Source organism: Xenopus laevis, chromosome 1L, assembly GCF_017654675.1.
Source record: "Xenopus laevis strain J_2021 chromosome 1L, Xenopus_laevis_v10.1, whole genome shotgun sequence".
Taxonomy (NCBI): domain Eukaryota; kingdom Metazoa; phylum Chordata; class Amphibia; order Anura; family Pipidae; genus Xenopus; species Xenopus laevis.
In genome coordinates, this window is record NC_054371.1 from 40,106,436 (window position 1) to 40,122,735 (window position 16,300).

The 16,300-nt window shown below is 38.4% G+C and overlaps 1 protein-coding gene across 6 annotated transcripts in view; it reads right to left on the bottom strand.

Annotated features, from left to right (window-relative positions):
- Positions 1-9,412: 9,412 nt before the first annotated feature.
- Positions 9,413-16,300, bottom strand: part of corin.L (corin, serine peptidase L homeolog) — a 113,432-nt gene continuing 106,544 nt past the window's right edge. For all 6 annotated transcript variants that reach the window (XM_018229598.2, XM_018229615.2, XM_018229601.2 and 3 more), the window contains exons 20-22: positions 15,533-15,804; positions 12,355-12,488; positions 9,413-10,095 (exon numbers count right to left, since the gene is read on the bottom strand). In XM_018229598.2, the coding sequence (XP_018085087.1) occupies positions 9,913-10,095; positions 12,355-12,488; positions 15,533-15,804 (589 nt within the window). In that variant the 3' untranslated portion in view covers positions 9,413-9,912. The remainder of the gene's footprint in view (positions 10,096-12,354; positions 12,489-15,532; positions 15,805-16,300) is intronic.

Below are 16,300 nucleotides of genomic sequence, written 5' to 3' on the forward strand. Positions count from 1 at the left end.
TCGTTAGGACGTGTCATTTCTAAAATGACTCCTAAAGGTGCCTATGATTACATATCAGCAGATACGAAATGCGTTAGTACGTGTCATTCTAAAATTACTCCTATGGGTGCCTATGATTACGTATCAGCAGATACGAAACGCGATGGGATGTGTAGCTTCTAAAATTACTCCTATAGGTGCCTATGATTACGTATCAGTAGATACAAAACGCTCCAGGGGTGTATGCTTGGTTTTTCTGGTTGTATCCTCACCTCAAGCTATGGGTTTGCGGCACGACACCCCAGCCACCTGTCGTTATCGGTGAGTGCGGAACAAAAATAGTTTTTTCACGTTTATTGTACGGTTTAAGTTGTGTCCGAAGGCAACCGACCTGGGGTTTATACACCCAGGTCTTTTTCTCCATCGGGTGAGCTACAGTCAATGTTTATTGCTGTTCCACATTTAATGCTCGGAGTTTTTATGTTTCCGTGCTAAAAATGTCAATTGGTCGGCTTTTCACTTTATGGAATTAGAGCTGGTTTTGTATATAAATATTGTATGACCAAATTGAAGCTAAAGCTGAATTCATGGAGCTTGCTGGCTTAACTACTTGCTGAAATAATACCTCTGTGCACAATGCAAGGTCCATACAGAATGGGTTTGCTGAGATTTGAGTGAAAGAACCTGACTGGCCTGCACAGAACCCAGATATTAGCTATTTTCGCTTAAACATGGCCGCCTGCACCAGGAGCTTCCTGGGGGCAATAAAAATAAAAACGACTATTGTTTCCCACAAGTGAACTATTTCAGGTGACAGGTGCCCTTTAACTGTGGAATGCAATACTAGGCAGACAAGTGGCCACATACTTTGGGCATATTGTGTAGCTTTATAAATGGTGGAAATAAAAAGGCTTCTTTCATGCAAACTGGCACTGATACAAAGCAGAAAATGTAATGTTATTAAACGTACTACAGAAGGGAAGGGATTACAGGGCTAAATAAAGTACACTAGGACACAATGCCCCCTCCAGTCCCATACTGTAAATTCCTATTTCTAAACATCCATTCATGCTGAATTGGTTAGTAGGTGAAATGAAAGATTAAACTTTCTCAGTTGAAACCTTGCACACCAGTACTGTTATTTATTGCTATTTAATAAGGTTGACCTAAAATGAAAATATCCAATCGTATCGTCCACATAAGAAGACCTGTCATGTTATTATTTCTCTATTTAGGCTATTTCCCCCATACCATTTTGATTAAAAATGGAAGACTCGTGTGGTTTCATTTTGCAGCCCTTTGTGATGTACTTTTGAATTCCAGAACACACATGCTTGATAGTAAAATAACAGATTTCCATTGGGAATTGTGCCTTTGATTCTTATTACCTTATTAACAATTTCATTCAATGTGTTATTGACTAAAAAATACTGAAAATGGGCCCAGTTTTTCCTTTTCCAGCAACCATGAAAATTTCCTTTCTAAGCAGATGTTTTGTTACAAGGAAATTGCAGGGTTGGAGAGATCCCAGTTCTGGTTAGTCAAGCAGAAACAGCTGTCACGCAGCATGTGAATTCATTAATTACATAAGATGAATGAATAAAAACATACAGCTGAGATATAGTAATTATACGTGCAAGGAACAACCAGTAATATATGCCTTAGACTTCTATGTAACATAAGAGACATGATATGCTCCAGGATGATCTGTCTTTTAACAGTTTAGTCGCATGTCTCTGCACTCTCTCCAGCTAATTAATATCCTTTTTGGAGCTCAAAACCGCACTACGTACTCAAAGTGAGACCTTACCAGCGACCTAGAAAGAGGCAGAATTCTGTTTTCCTTTTCTTCGGTTTCTTATGTAAGATAGTACTTTACTTTATTTGCAGTAGCCACTAAATGATACTGCCTAGAGTTACACAGCTTGTTATCAACAAAATTCCAAAAGCCTTCTCAATTACTGTTATGGGAAAACATGTTTGTTTTTTTTAATGCATCAGTTAATAGTGGTGCTCCAGCAGAATTCTGCACTGAAATCTGTTTTTCAAAAGCGTAAACTGATTTTTTTTCATATTAAATTTTGAAATCTGTTGGGACTAGACATACTGTCAGATTCCCAAGTGCTTCCAGTCATGTGACTTGTGCTCTGATAAACTTCAGTCACTCTTTACTGCTGTACTGTAATTTGGAGTGATGTTACCACCTCCCTTCCCCCACCCCCAGCAGCCCATCAGCAGAACAATGGGAAGGTAACCAGATAACAGCTCCCTGGTAGATATAAGAACAGCACTCAATAGTAAAAATCCATATCCCGCTGCAACCTCATTCAATAACATTGAGTAGGAGAAACTGTCACAAAGCAGTTCCATAGTGCAGCACTGGCTCTTTCTGAAAGCACTTCACCAGGCAAAATAACCTAATACGGCTGCTTACACACCAACATTACAACTAAAAAAAATACACTTGTTGGATTAGGAATGAAATGTTATATGGTAAAGTGCATTATTCTTCATGGAACATACAATTTAGTATCATCTGCAAAAATAGAAACAGTACTTTCAATGGCAGGCCCGGACTGGCAATCTGTGGGTTCTGGCAAATGCCAGAGGGGCTGCTATAAGGTCCCATAGAAAGTCAGTATTTAGTGGGCTGGTGGGGGCTGTTTGGGCCTCTCTGTGGACTGATGGGGCCTCTGTGTACCTAAAATGCCAGGGCCTATTTTAATTCTCAGTCCGGACCTATTCAATGCCCTCCTCCAGGTCATTAATAAACAAGTTGAAAAGCAAAGGACCTATTACAGATCCCTGCAGTACTCCACTGGTCCAATTAGAAAATGTTCCATTTACTTCCCTTCTCTGTAATCTGTTCTTCAGACAGTTCTCTAGCCAAGAACTATTATTGTGCAGGTCAATGTAGTTTCTACACTTTCTGTGTAGTACTGTATCAAATGCTTTAGCTAAGTCTAAATAGATCACATCCACTGCCATCCTGAGTCCAGGTTCCTACACAGTGCAATTCAATTACCCAGGCAAGATCTATTAAGAATAAAACAATGCTGGCACAAGCACAGTATTACAATTTGCAATGTATTCAAGTATCTTATCCCTTATTACTCTTTCCAAAAGCTTTCCTACCACTGATGTCAAATTAACAGGTCTTTAGTTTTCAGGCTGAGAATGGTATCACTTTTTGAATAATGGCACCACATTAGCAATTTGCCAATCACTTGGCAACATTGCAGTCCTGCAGCCATTGAACTGTAAAGGCAGCCATACACTGGCTGATAGCATGTAGACCATACATGCTAGGTATAACTTTCTATAGTTCCAGTAGTTGGGGGTCAACAACCTAAACGATTGGAATGGGAGGAAGTAAATAGGAAAGAATCCGCTGTTCCTCAACTTTTTGCAATTTTGCAGCATGCCAGATGGAGGAACTAACACAAAGCCATTTAACAAAAATATTGACTGTGATTGTTGCACCAGCATGCCTGTACTTTTTTTTTACTTATTTTAAGAAACAAGGGCCCAGAGCACTGCAAACAAATGACTTGCCACTTGTTTTTTTCAACAAAAGATCCAACATGTCTCCTTGCAATATTTTGGGAGTAAACTGATGTAGTTTGAACTAGTCTAGGCCTTGTATAACCCTTAGAAAACAAATATTTGTTTGAGAACAGCAGATCAGGTAGGGTTATTACCGGAGCAGGCTTTCCCCCCATTTCTATCCTGTACAGGAAATAAAGGACAACATATTTATTTCAATTTCAGACTTTATTTAAATGTTTTTTGTCTCCATACTGGAAAAATATTTAAATACATAAAAAAAAATATTTGTTTTTTACCTAAATCCATTGTGTCAATCAACATTACTCTCTGTACTCCGAATAAACATAATATACACTACTGGAGATTGGGTTTAATACAGTGTCCAGGGTTCCCTAAAGGGTGCATATAAGAATTAACTATATGAAAAATACATTGGGGCATTGAATATATATTCTCTAGGTGGAATGTTACTGCAGATAGGAAATCTACAGGCTTTGCTATCTGACAGATAAACGCAGGGATGTAGTACAGAGTAGATACTAGGGCTGGTGTTAGAGAAAAGGGCCTGTGAGGGTTGGACATCCCTGAGATGAATACCCAGTTTATGATTAGGGGCCTATATATCCAATTATAGAAAGCACTCAAGGCACAAAGTTTTTTTTAAAATAATGTGAACAAAGTTTATTCCATATCTATGCTATCTTAATATGGAAAAGGAATAAACTTTGTTCACATTATTTTACAAAAACTTTGTGACATGAGTACTTTCTATAATTGGAAATATATATATATATATATAGAGAAGCTGTAGCGGAACCCACTCCGGTTCAATAAAATTCGACTTTTATTTATCTTATGTGATACATAATAAAAGCATCAACGTTTCGGTCCATGGTCTGGGACCTTTGTCAAGATGCAAATGAGTTTATGCATCTTGACAAAGGTCCCAGACCATGGACCGAAACGTTGATGCTTTTATTATGTATCACATAAGATAAATAAAAGTTGAATTTTGTTGAACCGGAGTGCGTGCTGCTACAGCTTCTCTTATATATATTTATATATATATATATATATATATATATATATATATATATATATATATATATAAAACACCATTAAAGCATATTTCAGCAGGGATGTTAACTAATTCCAATATATGTCTTATTTCCGAGGTTTAGGGTGCCCAGTAGAGACAAATATATTCCTACGTGAAAGATTCGGCCAAATACCGAACCGAATCTGAATCCTTATTTGCATATGCAAATTAGGGGTGGGAAGGGGGAAACATTTTTTACTTCCTTGCTTTATGACAAAAATCAGGAGATTTCCCTCCCGCCCCTAATGTTCTTATGCAAATTAGGATTCTGATTCGTTTCAGCCTGGCAGAAGGATTAGGCCGAATCGGAATCCTGCTGAAAAAGACCGAATTCTGGTCAAATCCTAATCTGAATCCTGGATTCGGTGCATCCCTACAAATATATCATCTGATTGGTAGGAAAATATCTTCAGTGTGGAAAAAACAAAACATGCCACATTTGACATTTAAAGGAGAAGGAAAGGCTAAAATTAAGTAAGCTTTATTAGAAAGGTCTATATAAATACACCAGTAAACCTTCAAAGTAATCCTGCTCTGAGTCCTCTGTCAAAAGAAACACCACATTTCTTTCCTTCTATTGTGTATACATGAGCTTCTGTATCAGACTTCGTTCTTTCATCTTAAACCTCCAGGGCTAGGGCTTGAGCATGCTCAGTTTGCTCCTCTCCTCCTCCCTCCTCCCTCCTCCCCTCCCTGCTGTAATCTGAGACCAGAGCTATGAGTGAGCAGGGAGAGACTTAGGCAGGAAGTGATGTCACACCAAGCCAATATGGCAGTTGCTATCCTAAACAAACTGAGAACACTTCAAGAGCTGTTTACTCAGGTATGGTAAAGCATTCTGCAGAATAAATATAGTCTTATAGCTTGCACTATTGTGGCTAATCTATTGGCAATAAACTGCTTCTGTATCTTTCCTTCTCCTTTAACAATCACACTGTTCCTTTGTAATCTTAGAATTAATACCTTATCAGCTGCCCTAAAGGTCGTTTATGAAAGTATATTTTTTTAATTGGTTGATTTGTTTTAGTAAACGTATTCTCTCTTCTACTTTATTCCATTGAACGCCAATGTGAAGGCTGCAGCAGCCAGAGACTATCGGAGCCTTACAGTGGGGGCTGGAGGGGGACAGGGGTTCATTACAGGAATAAATATGTGATAATTAAGTTTAATTTTATCTTTTATACTTTATGTTTTAATTCAAGTCTCAACCACAAAGGTGTTGATTAAAACTGTTCATACCCAACAATCTACCTGGCTATCGTGTGTTCACGTGAGTCCAGCATTATTATTGGGTGCAGTGGGGGTCAGACTGGTCAGACTCACATACAGGCTCTTCTTTCATCCAGCAAGCTTTCATGTACTATATACCATTTGGCACAGCCTTCATCTCATTGTTGTGAAAGTGTCCTGGATTTCAGGTTCTTTGTTGGGTCACAGGAGGTTAGACAGTGAGAGCATGAGAGCATACACAAGGTCTCTTTTACCTGTAACCCCTCCTGGTAATGCCATTTCCAGAACACAAACATCTTACAGGCTTTTCTTTTAATGCCTCAATGTTTCCTCCACAGCAGGTAGGCCGTGTTTTGTCCTCCCCACAGCCTACAAATACACCTTTCCTACCAATCCCAAGCACAGCAAATTCCATTCCTATTTGCCTATCAAATACCAATTCGTCATTACAACACCCCTACTAACAACACAGCTACTATAATAAAACTATCATCTTTGCTAGTTCAAATATAAAGATTAGAACTCTATATAATAAAATATTGATTTATAACAATGTACGCATTTTTAATATTCATCAACTTGATTAGAGACAGACAGTTGAGAGACAGGAACCCGTATCCCTCCTTCGGCTGTTGGTGCAATGCTGGAATTTGTATTCCAAAAACCTCTGTAGGGGGGGCAAGTTGCTCAGCCATGGGTCACCTGCAAAGGACTGTCATGTGAGTGATCCCATTCTAAGGGCATGCTAAATGTCTGATATGATCTCAGATTTACTTGTATATAGTGAATACCAAACTGCTTATCGTAAAATAGGATAATATAAGTCACTAAGGAATTTGACTAGGCCAAAGGCTGACTACAGGTATAGGATTGATTATCTATCAGTCAAGTCATGCTCTGAGTATAGAATATGTGGTAGAACAAGGGGATAATCCACTATATCACTGGCTGGGGATCTATGTGCCTATATGTTGATATGCAGCCCTTACACAGCTATAACCTTTTTACCTGGCCTGAGTGAGCCCCATGATCCCCATGACTGTAACACTATTTATATACATGGGCCATACTGATGCCTACATAGAGCGCTGCTTGTCTGTGTTATTCTCAGTTGGCTGCAGAAGAAGAGAGGCCTGAGAGGGTTCTCAAAATTACGGAATTGGCTCCTGATAACTATTGGGAAACAAGTTACCATGCAGAGCTTTCTCAATGCAAACAAAATATAATCCCCCCAAGGGAAGCCTCTGTGCTTCAGACTCCTTTCTGCACGTTTCCATGTTTGACTATGATTTTTATCTCAGGTCATTACTAACATGTATATTTACTCAGACAATATTTTTTTATTTTGTTATCCCTTAATAACCATGTAGCCTCCTCTGAGAACTAAAGCTCATCGCCCTTTATCCTTTATGATATTATTTTTTTTGCTGTGGTGCCTTTAAAGTATACATCTGATATCCATGCCCTTAAAGGAGAACTAAACCCAAAAAATGAACATGGCTAAAATTGCCAGCTTTTTTTATAATGAACTTATTGCACCAGCCTAAAGTTTCAGCTTGTCAATGGCAGCAATGATCCAGGACTTCAAACTTGTCACAGGGGGGTCACCATCTTGGAAAGTGTCTGTGACACTCACATGCTCAGTGGGCTCTGAGCAGCTGTTGAGAAGCTAAGCTTAGGGGTTGTCACAAATTATCAAGCAGAAAATGAGGTTGGCCTGTAATATAAACTGATGCTACATGGCTGATGCTAATTGCATTGGTTTATGTGCTGCCATGTAGTAATTATCTGTATTAATTACTAATCAGTAGGGATGTAGCGAACCGCCGATAATGTGTTCGCGAACACCGGCAAAAAATGCGGACAGTTCGCGAACAGTTCGCGAACTTCGAACATCCGAAAATCGTTCGATTCGAACGATCGAAGGATTTTAATCGTTCGATCGAAGGATTTTCGTTCGAATCGAACGATCGAAGCCATTCGATCGAATGATTTCATTCGATCCAATGGCTTCGATCGTTCGATTCGAACGAAAATCCTTCGATTTTAGCAATCGAATGGTCGAATGGTCGAACGATTTTGACGCGAACGCCTATTGGCGAACGTCGCGCGACGTTCGCGAACTTGCGGCGGACGCGAACAGCCAATGTTCGCGCGAACAAGTTCGCCGGCGAACAGTCCGCGACATCCCTACTAATCAGCCTTATATTGTGACATTTCTATTCTATGTGTACTGTATATTGTGAGTGGGTCCCTAAGCTCAGTAAGTGACAGCAGCACAGAGCATGTGCAGTGAATCAGCAGAAAAGAAGATGGGGAGCTACTGGGGCATCTTTGGAGACACAGATCTTTACTGCTAAAGGGCTGTGGTTGTTTTGGGCTGGTACAGAAGCCCGAAATATAATGAACAACATTTCTAGACTACTTCTTTGTTTAAGCTTTAGTTCTCCTTTAATCAGCTCAATCCAAGAACGGACTTTCCCTCCAGTTCTAAACATTCCTACTAATGTCTTTTTGGGATTGGCAATGTTAAAGGTTCATGTTCATGTATGATCTGAATGTGTTTCTTACAATAACCAATCAGATGTTTCCTTTCAAGCAGCAGACAAATACATGTTAACTGCTCATTGGCTAAGCTAAGAAGAAGAGAAAATATTTGACCTGTAATTACATTTTTCTAACAGAACAGATAACAACCTGCAAAAATTATTTACTGACCCTTAAGGGTATCAACGTTAAAGGGCCAATAACATAGCTGAAAATTAGCTGAAACATTAGATTCTGCCTTTAATAAAAAAACAATACTACAGAAAGTCCTAGGACTCCATATTGCAACTCCAACGGAGTCTTGCCTTCTTTAAACCGAAAATGTACAATGTGGGTAAATAATCAGACTATAAACCATACATTTATATTTACTTTCCCTTCAGACATATGTACTCTGAAGGGAAAAAAGGCCAGTGCTAATCACATGCGGCGGTTCGTTTTTCTAAGTCGCCCGAAGTTGCCTCACGAGGAAACTCCGGGCGACTTCGGAAAACGAATCACCGCGTGTGATTAGCACCGGTGTTTTTTCATTTTAGCCGGTGCAGCGTGAGGGAAGGCGTTTGGGGAGATTGGTCGCCGCAAAGACAAGGCGATTAGTCGCCAAGCGACCAAATCTCCACAAAACGCCCAGTGTGGCCTTAACCTTAGGGGCCTATTTATCATGCTGTGTAAACATTAGAGGAAGATATCACAGGTGATGCTGCCCATAGAAACCAATCAGCAATTAGATTTCAGAAGTCCCCTGCAAGGTAGAAAACAAAATGCAAATATCTGACTGGTTGCTATGGGCAACTTCACTGGTGATGTTTGTCTCCAATGTTTTATACATATCTATATTTATCATGTATTTATATATGATAAATAGGCCTCTTCGTATCTTATGGGGGTCCTGTGCTTAAACATTTTTGAGCTGATTTATTAAGTCTCAAAAAAAAATCTGAATCTATTTCCAGTGTCCTTGCAGCAGAAAAACAAATGCTGATTTTCATGCAATATACAATTTTTCCAAATTTTTCATTAGAATTTAAAAACAAAAAATACAGTAATGGCACATTGCTTTAGTAAATTGCAGGAAAGCTGACGCACACAAATACGTTTTATCTCAAACTAGACTTTGCATTTGTGAAAGAAATTGCCATTTTTATTCCAATGCAAGCGTGAAAATTGCATTGAGTTTTAGTAAATCTCCCCCTTAATATCCCTTAAATATCTTGACACTGGCTTTGCTGCTGCCTTCTATATATATATTTATATAATGTCTTCACTATGACACAGTCCCTTCCAACAGAACAATAGAAAATAAAGTTTTCTGTGTGATGAATTTAGGAATGGAATACACACAGATATAATTCCAAGTGAACAATTATATACAAAATGCCTAATATTTCAGACAGAAATACAGAATACCAAGGACAAAAATATATCATTCTCGTTGCTATTCACAAAAGAGATGTCCACACATGAAACCTCACATGAGGCTAAGGCGATATTCTGATACAGCCGTGTCTTTAGCTGGTTAGAAAACTGTGAATGTATATTTGTCTTTCAATCCACTCAATAAAATGAGACACATTGCTGTAGACTCCGGGTCCTAAAACCTTGGAAAAACATACAGATCCCCAAGATGTGAGACCATACAGTGTCCATTTTCCTCCAGGCTGTTCACAAACAAGGGGCCCCCCACTGTCACCCTGTGAAAAAAACAGAACACCACAAATGATTATTTACAGGAAAACATCAGAACATTTTATTCATCCAAATATCCAGATGTCCAGCCTGGGACTCTTGGAACATTCTGGGAGTAGATCAAGGGGAAACTATCATAAGTTATGACTGCTTTTTAAGCAGCATTTTAATAATTGCTGCTGGGGTACTAGTATAGGAGCACTTCATCTCCTTGTGAATCCCTGTAGGGCACCGAAGTTCAGCTTTTCACTCTACAGTGGTCACAAGGGGTCCCTTGGAGAAGAACATGGCGATGTGGAACTCCATCAGTAGTAACCACGCCATTGCAGTTTTAGCGACCATCAATACCAGTCCGGGGTGAGCATTTATAATTAGTGATGGGCGAATTTGTCCCATTTTGCTTCGCCAAAAAATTTGATAATTTCCAGCGAAATTTACGAAACAGCAAAAAATGAGCAAAACGCAAATTTTGACGCACGCGTTAAAGTCAGTGGTGTCCAAATAACATTGATGCATGACGGTTTTGACGCGAGCTTCTTTTCCGACGTGTGTACAAAATTTTTTGATGCCAGCGAATTTTCACAGACTTTTCGGGGGAAGTTTCGCAAATTAATTCGCCGCCAATTCGCGTCTGGCTAATTTATTCACCCATCACTATTTATAATCACTGGGAGGCACCTTTCACCTTCCCATTTAAAGACTTTGAATAACAAGATATTCAGCCCCTTCTCATACAGTATATTCAGGACTTCCCTGTCTGAATGTTTTCCTACCACGGATGTCAAGCTTACAGGCCTATAGTTTTCAGACAGAGCACTGGATCTCTTTTTGAATAATGGCACCACATTAGCAATTTGCAATCTCTTGGCTCCATGCCGGACATGGTTTAGTCTTCATTAATAGGGTACTCAGCAATGTAAACGGAAGGGGTTTAAAATATTTGCTTTAAACATGTTTCCATCCACCAACGTACCATCCTCTAACACCATGGGTCCCACGCTCTCTTGTGTGGCCTCCTTATACCTAATAAAGTTGTTTTTGTTAACTTTTATAATTTATTGAATTTTTGAAAATACCATTCTCAGCAAGCAACAGTTATCTCTGTACTTTTAACAGGGAAATATTCCCTATTAAAAATGACCATACTGCTTACAAACATGGAGGCCTTTTCTGAAGACCCCAACAGCACATCCAGGTTAAATACAGTTAGGGGTCGAATTTTTTTATACCTCTAATGAACTCACAACTCAAATGGTATTTTATTTAAGAAAAAACTTGAATGAAAAAAACTTGATTCAGCGATGATTCGAATTTTCTGCGAATTGCTTGAACTGATCGAGATTTTGGGCAAAACCCTTCAAATATCTTCAAACATCTTCAAATGGTTTAAGGGATCTCTGCCATTGACTCCTACATGACCGTGAAGGTTTTAGCTGGAGTATTTTTGGATTCAAGCTATTTCCAGGGTCAGATATAGGTATAATAAATTAAAAAAAATGTTTTAGTTTTTTTTTTTTTTTTTTTAAATGGAAAAATTCCATTTTTATAAACCTAAAAATGTGAATTTAAACCAAAAAAATAACCTTAAAAACTTGAATTTTAGTGGAAGACACAACTCAAACCTTAATAAATAACCCCCTTTAATGTTGCTGTTGTCCCTTTTTCTAGTGTGTGTTGGGACAAGTATTTCCTAGCAATTTCGTTCTATGGTCTCTATGGTAAAAAAGCCACCCATTTTGCTTTGCAGTGGGAATATTATTAGCACAATCATTACAATACAGTTAAAACCACTCACTCAAGAACAAGTGCCTGAGAAATCTCATCACAAAATACACATTTACTACACTGACACTTGGTGAAGTCTTTAGCTACTGAACAAGAAATAACCCAGTGCAATTAAAGCTTAAATTATTCAATGATGATACAGCTTTAAGCTGCGTAATGCTGCAGGTCATGGGAAGTGGTACTGCAGGCCTGACCTTTAATAAGCAAAATAAACTGTACAGTGGCTGGAGATTTATTTGCCATTTTAACAATCAGCAAATAAAGTAAGCTTCTCGGCATTTCATAGTATACTTTTATTTGCTTGTCCAAGCTCATTAGCCACGACTTTACAATGACTTTCCACTGTCAGGGAACATCATTAGATGTGATGGCTTGTAAGTGGAGTGGATGCGGCCTGATAATGCCTCCTAACCCTTGCCTTCACATTAAGGAAATTAGTTTGCGGAGGCAACATCCATAACAACAATAGGGCACTTTACCATGCAGGAATCTATTGTTCCAGACTCGTAGCCAGCACACAGCATCCTGGATGTTATTGTCTTCATATCAAAATAGGATTGACAGCGTTCCAAGGAAATAATCCGAACTTCCCCTTCTTGCAACTTAAAAGGCACTGAAAGAAAGTGATTCCAATAAATATTCTCTTTTTTTATCTCTAATGTAGCAAAACTATTACTTAAACTACAGATGTTACTACAGATGCTAGGAGACTGCATATCACAAGTAGGGATGCATTGAATCCACTAATTTGGATTCGGCCGAATTCTGAATCCTTCACAAAAGATTCGGCCAAGTGCCGAACCGAATCCGAATTTGCATATGCAAATTAGGGGTGGGAAAGAGAAAATTTATTACCTTGTTTTGTGACAAAAAGTCACAAGATGTCCCTCCCCGCCCCAAATTTGCATATGCAAATTAGGATTCGGATTTGGTTCAGCCAGGCAGAAGGATTCAGCCAATTCTGAATCCATGCCTAATCCCGAATCGAATCCTGAAATTGGTGCATCCCTACTTACAAGTGACCCCTATGTCTGCTTTTAGATGTTTTTAAGCCTCCTTAAAAAAGCTTGGAATATTAATGGTGCAGCAGCACATTAGAGCATCTTAGCTCTGGATATGATTAAGACCCACTGAGGGTGGAAAACAGAAATATGGGGGTACTTTTTGTACTGGTCTTCACCTGCTGGAGGGCTGCTGAAATTACAGTTTATCATGTAATGGCAACATTAAAAGGTTGTTCACCTTTGAATTAACTTCTCGTTCTGAGCCAATTTGCAATTGGTTTTCATTATTTGTGGTTTTTGAGTTATTAAGCTTTTCATCCAGCAGCTCTCCAGTTTACAATTTCGGCACTGTGGTTGCTAGTGTCCAAATTCCCCTAGCAACCATGCATTGATTTGAATAAGAGGCTGGAATATGAATAGGAGAGGCCTGAATATAAAGATGAGTAAGAAAAAGTAGCAATAACAATACATTTGTACCCTTACGGAGCATTTGTTTTTAGATAGGGTCAGTGACCCCTGTTTGAAAGCTGGAAAAAGTCAGAACAAGAAGGCAAATAATTCAAAAACTAGAAATAATGAAGACCAAAGGAAAAGTTGCTTGGAATTGGCCATTCTATAACATACTAAAACCACGAGGGTAAATAATGTGTGGCCATGTTCCGAGCACTGATAAACTTTAATGACTCCTAAATTGATTGACTTGCATTCCAAGGTTATATAGGTCTCTCTAGAAACAAACATTACTGTTTGATCAGAGGAAGTAGGAAGGCGGGGATTTTTTAATCAGTAAAGGCAGAAATCCAAACCACTGCTAATCACCAAGTCGGCCCTGAATGATTCCTATTTTGTGTGTATATTTAGCTAAGCTAACAAAGCTGCTTTTAATATGACACTGTTCCAACGTAAAATAGTTTTGCTTCTTTGTCAACTGGCTCCAATTTAATACTTGAAGGACAGTTGAAAAAAAATCCCTTCCAGAAATACGACGTAAAGGCATTTTATTTTTCAGGAGAAATACATCTCTATGGAATTGCTTTCTCAGAATCCGCTGTTGGCACAAAAACAATTCCTGTCAAGTCAATGACAGGTACCTGGGTTGCTGTTAAAACCTCTTGGCTATAAAAAACGCTATGTACATAGGATGAATTCCTTTTAGAAAGAAGACTTAAAGGCACAGTAAAAATTAATAACTTGTGTGGTTGCTGGCTAGAAATGTTTGCAGTGAACGGCTATTATATCTTCATTTTATTTCCCTTTTGCCAATTGTCTAATGGAAATATTAAGATCTTAATTTATATCAGCTCAGGCAGTGGCTTGTCAGCCTGCCAAAAAATGGCATTTTTATTAACAATAGGGACACCAATAAGGTTTAGTAATAACCTGTACAGAGAGAGACCTTAAATTTATGTTGGCATTGGTAATATTAATGGAATGTGTATTTATTTTAAATTTTCTCTATTTCCCCTATTACAGTTTAAGCATTGCCTCAACAACCCCTTTATCTGTGGCAGGAAGGTTAGAATCTTCCTTATGTTAGTGTTATATATATATATATATATATATATATGAATTCCTAAGAAACTAAGAAAAAAATCTTTGAGAATGAGGACTGCGGGCATAAATCACAATACACCACATATTTCAATATAGAAATATTCCAAACTGAAATATGTTCTGCTAACATGCATGAAGCAGAGAAAATCTAGATCTAAACAATATAATAGCCACAAATCTGTGACTGAATGGTTTGATTTTAGTGTATTATCATTCTGAAATCTTAATTTATACAGCTAAATCAAAACAGGGTGTTCTTACTTTCACCCTTGCCCTGCATCCAAGATCCAGATTACAGGGCCCCTACATGCAAATCAGGATACTAAATACAGATATGGGAATCTATTATCCAGAATGCTTGGGACCTGGGTTTTCAGGATACGAGATCTTTCCATAATTTCAATCTACTAGAAAATCATTTAAACATTAAATAAACCCAATAGGCTGGTTTTGCTTCCAATAAGGATTAATTATATCTTAGTTGGGATCAAGTACAAGCTACTTTTTTATTATTACTGAGAAAAAGGAAATCATTTTTACAAATTTTGAATTATTTGATTAAAATGGAGTCTATGGGAGATGGTTTTGCCATCATTCTGAGCTTTCTGGATAACTCTTTAATGCCTTTAAAAGTGGCTTGGATGATTTCTTGGTCAGACATAATATCAAAGGCTATTGTGATACTAAACTCTATAGTTAGTATAGATATAGGTATAGCATTTGTGTGAAAGTAGAGAGGGGTGTGTGTATGGATGCTGAGTTTTCATTAGGAGGGGTTGAACTTGATGGACTTTGTCTTTTTTCAACCCGATTTAACTATGTAACTATGTAACGGCTTTCTGGATATCACTCACAGGGTAACACACAGAATGCCAAGCATTATTCGCAAGCCTTGATTCCCTCTGGTGTTCCGTCAAGTCACCACAAGAATACTTCAATCATGAGATATGGAAATCAATTAGCAGGTATTCTGCTGTTTGCCTTTGATTTCCATATCTCATGATTGAGGCTTTCTGGATATACCTGTACCAAATAATTCTGTTTCAACAGTTGCATAACCAAATTTATTGAAAATTATACAGTTTTGTAAAATACTTACTTTTGTTACCCATGTGGCCCCAACCTGTGATGTAACAATATGTATCCGGTTCAACCAACTGTCCCTTAGTCGGTAAGCACACGGGCCGTACATAACTGGTCTCTGTAATCTCCTCATTTAATTCTACAATGCTAATGTCATAGTCTACTACAGCTCGGTTGTAGCGTGGGTGGAGGATTATTTTCTTCACCAGACGGGTCTGCACAAAATCTGATGGGTGATCCAAGTTGTTTATTCCAAATACAACCTTCCACACGGCGGCACTTTCTCTCCTGTGATGAACACAAATACAACAAAATCAGTTATTTAGCTCTAATATAAATTCCATTCTGTACTTTAATGAATTTCCAAATGGATATTTAATTTCTTTCCAAGGGGACATAATCCAGAGGAAGAGGCAGTGCCACATCTATCAACACTTTATAAAATGTACAACCAGACACTTATAACCACCAAAGTCATTATTCTTTTATAGTGGGGTGCCACAATATTTTCCCAGGATGCAATTACAGTGCAAAGCTTAATCTTAGCACATGGTAAAATATCTGTGCCAGGGCTAGAGTTAAGGTCCCCGTACATGGGCAGATATAAGATGCTGACAGATTATTGGGCAGTGTATGGAGCCCTCCGACCCGCTTCCCCAATTGATATCTGGCCAAATGTTGGCCAGGTGTTGATTGGGCAGGTTTAAAAATCCAGTTGGGTCAAGGACTGCATGGATTCATTGATGTGGTCCTTGATCCAACTACCCACATTCTACTCGTTGTG